At 32.0% G+C, this 3,408-nt stretch overlaps 1 protein-coding gene across 1 annotated transcript; it reads left to right on the plus strand.

Annotated features, from left to right (window-relative positions):
• Positions 1 to 1,959, plus strand: Bm17728 (Uncharacterized protein; the record flags this gene model as incomplete). The annotated part of the gene is made up of 2 exons (XM_043081403.1): positions 1 to 102; positions 736 to 1,959. The coding sequence occupies 2 exons, from the start codon at positions 1 to 3 to the stop codon at positions 1,957 to 1,959; spliced, it is 1,326 nt and encodes a 441-aa protein (XP_042937337.1).
• Positions 1,960 to 3,408: the final 1,449 nt, after the last annotated feature.

Here is a 3,408-nt window from a genome sequence, read left to right on the forward strand (position 1 = left end):
ATGTCTTTAAATTTTGCAGCACAACTCAAACTGTTCAGTGTGACAACAATTCCAGGGCTTTCCAACTGGACAAAAGTTAGAAAACTTAATGCTTCTTCAAAGGTTGCATAAGGAGAAGGTTCTTTTGTAGAATGAAACCTTTTTAGAAATATTATGTGATTCTGGAGGGAGGATTTCACTGCCATGGAAAGAAAGAAAAGAATTTGACCGAGATTTCTCGAATCATAAATTGCTTGATGCTTGGTAATCCATATAGTACACTAGTATTGTTGATTTGAATGATTGTTAGTCAATGTTTAAAATTGCTACACTCAGTTGAAAACATCAAAGATGCAAGTTTTTACTGTTTTGATTCAAAGTCCATTTCCTTTTTTTAGTTCAAATTTGATTAATCGAGATGGTGAAAATGAAGAAAGAAATTATTTTCCTTTTTATCATTGCTTTTTCATCTTGCACAAAGGTATTAAAATTTTTTCAATTTGATATCACTCTATGTCTTCAGTAGAATAGTAATTTCTTGAAATAGCTTGATTCAATCAGTAAAACTTCTAGTAAACTCACATCTGAATAAGAATGATTTTTTTGAATGAAATATTTCTTTATGATCTTTTTCCACTGAGATAGGCTCTAGTTTCAATCCTTCCACAGGAGATCAAACTGCATTTTTGTGAGTTTCTGTAAATTAACATTTTCACTATCACAAATTTTGTAATTTTTATTTTCTAGTTTTTTTAGGCAACAACTCCAGGAATTACGGTAGTAACAACAACCTTTTTCACATTAGCTCAGATAATAGTAGCAGTTTCTTCTTCAACAACAATGACGGCATTGTTAACCGAAAATGAGAAAAAATCCCCTCCTCAACTACTTCTCACACAAAAGCAACTTGTCGAACAAATAGAAAAAGAAAAGTCTCTTCTCCAGGAACTTCTAAAAAAACAAAACCCTGCTCCTCACCAACAACTTCAACAGCTACTCGAACAACTACAAAAAAACCATTCACACTTTCCTGATCGTCTTCAACGGCAACAGCAACTTCGTAAGGAACTTGGACAGAATTATAGCTGTGAAATTAAACAACAACTTCTTCATAAACAGCATAGTATCCTTCAACTACTTCAAAAACAACAACCATTTCTGGATCAACTTCAGCACCAACAAGGAGTTATTTTTCAGCAACTTCTTCAGCGACAACAGACTCTCGAATCTCTACTACAACAATTGCCTCATCAACAACAATTATTTCAAAAACAACAACCTATTCTTCAACAATTTTTGCAGCAGCAACTGAATTCTCTAAAACAAACAATGCAGCCATCGACTGTGCATCAACAAGCGCTTGACCTTCAAAAACAAATGCAACAAAATCACGAGCAATCTCGAAATCAAGATCAAAATAATCTTAGTAATCAAATTCAGAAGCACGAACAACATCTTCAACTGCTCCAGCAACACCATACTGTATTAAAGCAACTTCAGCAAGAGAGGCAACTACTTTCCCAGCAATTTCAACATCAAGTGAAGCTATTCCAGCAGCTTCTACTACTAAAACAACAGTCTTCTCAGTTATATCTATCATTTCTTAAGCAACTTCTACAGCTACAACAACAACTTCTTGAACAATACAAACAGCAACAACCACTTATTCAGCAGTTCCTCCAACAACAACAACAACTTGTGGAGCTTATGGAGCAACAAGAACAACTTGTTGTGCAAATACTTCTAGAACCTCAGCAAATACATAATCTCCTTCAACAACTTCAGCAACTAGAAGTCCAATTCCAACAACTTATGCAACAACAACAACAACTCCTCCAACAACTCCAGCAGAGGCAGTCTTCATTTCAGCAGCTTCTCCAAAAACAACAGTCCATCTTTGAAGAACTTCTGAAAAGCAAACAGACTCTTCTCAAAAATTTAAAACAACAATTGGATTATTTGCTTCAGTTCCAGAAATAATCATTTCTCAAACAACTACAGCATCTACAATAAATGATTTCCTTTTCTTGTGAGAATCTGATTCTGTTTTCATTTTCTCTAAATCAACATGTCAACACGCCGCAATTTATAATTTCTTTTTCAAAATATTCATATGAACTTAATCAATAATTTCCTGTTTCACTAATTCCTAACATAGTATCACACTGATCTAAACAATAATTAATGTTTCTGTAACAGAAACTATAATTTACAATGGAAAAAATAAGCAATCTGTAAAAATATGGAGTTTTTTTCGATGCGAAAATTTTGATAAAAGCAAAATTACTTTTTAAATGTGATTTTTCAGTGTGCTTTTCTACTTTAAATTTAAGTTTATGCTATTGGAGCTAAGCAATAAACTTTGATGCGACAATTAACATTAACTGACAGTTTTATTATATAACTGCAAAGATATCGTTTGTACAATTTAATTTGTTTGCTTAATATCATTTTTGGTTCAGCAATTTCAGCACAATAATTTTATCTAATATCACAGTATCTCGAGCTTATATAATTGATGAGAAACTTTGACTATGAGTAAACCAACTAAAAACCGGTTTAATCCTAAAAACAAGAAAATCTTCAATTAATTATTTTCAGCATTAAGCAGTGCAAAAGCTGCTTTGTTTCTATAACAGACCTAAAATAGCACTACAAATTAATAAAATAGTAAGGAATAGTTAGAAGTAATTTCTTTTAAAGATATAAAAATCGTATATATCTAATATTCATATTCATCTTCAGTAACTCTGCGTAACTTAAATGGCAAACAGAAACTAAAGGAAAAACAAAAGCGATTTCAATATATGAAAACAGTTAGTTTAATTCTATAAGATAGAAGTGTACATGCTAATGACCAACAATTGTTCATTCTAATTTGTGCCATGAATAATACCAAACACTTTTAAACTTCAATGAATCCTATTGCATTGATGGAATACTCTAAGAATGTCATTATGATCAATAATCTATCATCTAAAGATCTGTTCGAACCACACAGTCTACAGTCAGTCTTTAATCTTTTAAGATATAATTTGATACTATGTAATAATCCTAACATCCATCTATTACCTACGCAATAATGAATGGTTCAGACATCAATTGAGAATCAATTCAGAGATTCAGCGAGTTATTGAAAACAGTTGACTATCTTATTGGTGCTGATTACTTCTTTAAACCTATTCGTTTAAATCTGATGAACCAATGTAAGCTACAAAAGTTAGAAAGTCAGAAGCCCAAATTTCACAAAAAAATTATTGGTGTCCGAAGTGAGGTACGTCTGACACTTTGTTGTAAGGAGCCGAAATACCAAAGTCAAAGATTCGAAAACTTCTCAATGAAATAAATAAATTTATCTAACCCAACGGGAATGAGCTTATCCACGAAAATAATAAGTCAAACTACGGATCATCAAAGGAAATGATTGGA

Source organism: Brugia malayi, assembly GCF_000002995.4.
Source record: "Brugia malayi strain FR3 genome assembly, contig: Bm_v4_Chr4_scaffold_001, whole genome shotgun sequence".
NCBI lineage: Eukaryota > Metazoa > Nematoda > Chromadorea > Rhabditida > Onchocercidae > Brugia > Brugia malayi.